The 2,380-nt window shown below is 44.8% G+C and overlaps 1 protein-coding gene across 1 annotated transcript; it reads right to left on the reverse strand.

The window, feature by feature from the left end:
- Positions 1–499: 499 nt before the first annotated feature.
- LOC115627896 (selenide, water dikinase-like) lies at positions 500–2,000 on the reverse strand. The gene is made up of 2 exons (XM_030523789.1): positions 1,956–2,000; positions 500–1,826 (listed from the first exon to the last, which is right to left on the reverse strand). The coding sequence occupies exon 2, from the start codon at positions 1,820–1,822 to the stop codon at positions 620–622; it is 1,203 nt and encodes a 400-aa protein (XP_030379649.1). The 5' UTR covers positions 1,823–1,826; positions 1,956–2,000; the 3' UTR covers positions 500–619.
- Between the last annotated feature and the right edge of the window lie 380 nt (positions 2,001–2,380).

Consider the following 2,380-nt stretch of genomic DNA (forward strand, 5'->3'; position numbering starts at 1 on the left):
GCATGTCCGTTGAATAAACACTCTGAAAAGAATTCAACGTTTCAGTAAGAAATGCCTTTTAATCATGATTAAAAATTATTCCATTATTGCCTCAATGAAATTATTTACATATAAATCTTTTGATTGTTTTAATTCACAATTATTTTCAAAAGAAAGCAAAAGCTTCTAAAAATGTGAACCATTTTTTCAGCTGACTCTCACAGAAAATGAAAGCATTTCTTAAGCAGAGTTTTCTCAAAACGTAGCATAATTGCCATCAACACTCACTCTAAGAGTATATGGACAACATCCACAATATCTGTCAATAGACCAAATATTCATTTCTTAATAATACAAAAATCTAAAAACCAACAAACTGTTAGAATATGCCTGTGTGTGTTTGAAGCCAAGTCTATATTTATGTGACAATATTTATGAAAAGTCGCGAAAAGACTTCAGAAAAATCGGAGCAAAGCGCGACTTGAATTGACTGAGAAGGTAAAAAGGAAGGTTTGGGAATTTCGATAAATAAATGGAAATGAATTCAGTATTCTGTCTGTCACAAGTGCGCCATTAAAAACTGGATTAACCAACCTCTCAGTCATACAAGTAAGAGTGGGGCATACAGAATAGTGCTCAGTTATTGCTTGCTGAGTGACTCGAAGATATTGGGGTTGTCGATAATTTGTGCGGTCTTGTTGCCTTTGTCGACAACGCCAACAATCCAGGCCTGGGCGCCCTCCAGGTCCAAGATCTCCTTGCAGTATTCAATGGCATCGTCGCGCGAGAAGCAGATGAGCAGACCTCCCGAAACCTCGGGGGAGTGGCCCTCCTGCAGTTTGAAGAGGTCGCCACAGGCCTTGGCCACGTCGGCCATTTTCGCAATCACGGGCAAATTGTGAATGATCAAGCTGACCTCCTGCATCTGGATGGCGGCCAGGGCTTGGGCATGACCCAATATGCCGAAGCCGGTTATATCGGTGGCACCGTGGGCATTATACTTGTGCATGAGACGGGCGGCTGTGCGGCTTAGACGCGCCATCGAGTTGAGGGCTTGGTGGTAGGCCCGGCGGACATCCTCCTGGGAAACGACCTTCCTGATGCGACCCCAGTTCTCCGGCTGATCGAGCCATTGATGCGCAATCATGGCCACCAGAGTGCCGAGCGGCTTGGTGAGCACAATAACATCGCCCACCATGATATTGTCCGGCTTAATGTACTCGTCCGGATAGCAAACGGCCGACGCCACACCTCCAATAGTGCAAAACGGATTCACAATTGTCTGACCACCACCAATTTTGGTGCCGGCCTCCGAGGCCGTGTCCTTAAAGCCGCGCATTATCATCGGCATCACAATGTCGCGCTCCTTCTCCGTCATCTTGGTGCTCACGGTCAGTAGCATGAGCATGTTGTCGCACTCGATCACGCCCATGGCATACAAGTCACTCAGCACATTGGCACACGCAATCTTGCCCATCATGTAGGGGTCGTCAATGATGGGGTAGCAGAGATCGGTGGTCTCCACCAAGGAGACGCCGTAACGCAGCGGAGTGACCGAACAGTCCGTTCCTATCCCAAAGCGGCGTTGGTCCGCGTACTTCGTCTTCAGATTTGCGGTGGGACCGGCCGCACGCAGAGGCGAGAGCAGCTTCGCCAATACTCCCTGCGACACCTTGCAAACAGTGCCCTTCGCATCGGAGAAGCGCGTCAAGCGGAAGGTGGCGTTCAAGCCGTAGGCAGTGGGATTGAAGGGGCGGAGCACCTCCATCTTGTCATTGTCGCTGGTAAGGCACAGCAGCTTCAGAAAGGCAGCCTTGGATGTGGATGCGGCTTGGTTCGTCATAGTTCTAGCAGCGTCAAAAGAGAAAACACATTTTATTGAGCTTGTGGTCAGTCCTGTGAGTGCACCCGCAGATTTGAATGCATATATTCTAGGGTAACCAAACCAATTGGTTTCAATTTCATTTAATACTTACGTCTAAGATTTCCTATTTTATTGAAAACAAAATGGAGATTTCTCTAAATTATTCTTTTTATATTTTTTATAGATGTACAGGTTTTCACGTTTGCTCTAAACAACAGGACACTAAGCAACAGGACTGTCAAAGACAATGCTGCCAGTGGGGTATACAGAATTTTTTAATTTAAACAGTCTTACCCAATAGAAGTATCGTCAGCATCGATACTATCGTTAATATTCAAAATCCACTTCATGTTTATTTCTACTCAATGGCTATATGAGGAAGCAGCGAAAATATTCGATTATTATCCGATGTTCTGATTTTTTATATAAACTAGAAATTTTAGGATTTTTAGATCAAACCTGCAACCTTTGATGCTGGGTAGTTATTCTTATATTAATATGTATATTGACTTCATAATTAGTCCCGATAGTGGAGAT

This window comes from Scaptodrosophila lebanonensis, unplaced genomic scaffold (assembly GCF_003285725.1).
Source record: "Scaptodrosophila lebanonensis strain 11010-0011.00,11010-0021.00 unplaced genomic scaffold, SlebRS2 tig00000098-arrow-pilon, whole genome shotgun sequence".
NCBI lineage: Eukaryota > Metazoa > Arthropoda > Insecta > Diptera > Drosophilidae > Scaptodrosophila > Scaptodrosophila lebanonensis.

What these genes read in the sequence shown, in the direction of transcription:
- LOC115627896 (XM_030523789.1), bottom strand. Translation starts at nt 1,822, where the DNA reads ATGACGAACCAAGCCGCATCCACATCCAAGGCTGCCTTTCTGAAGCTG.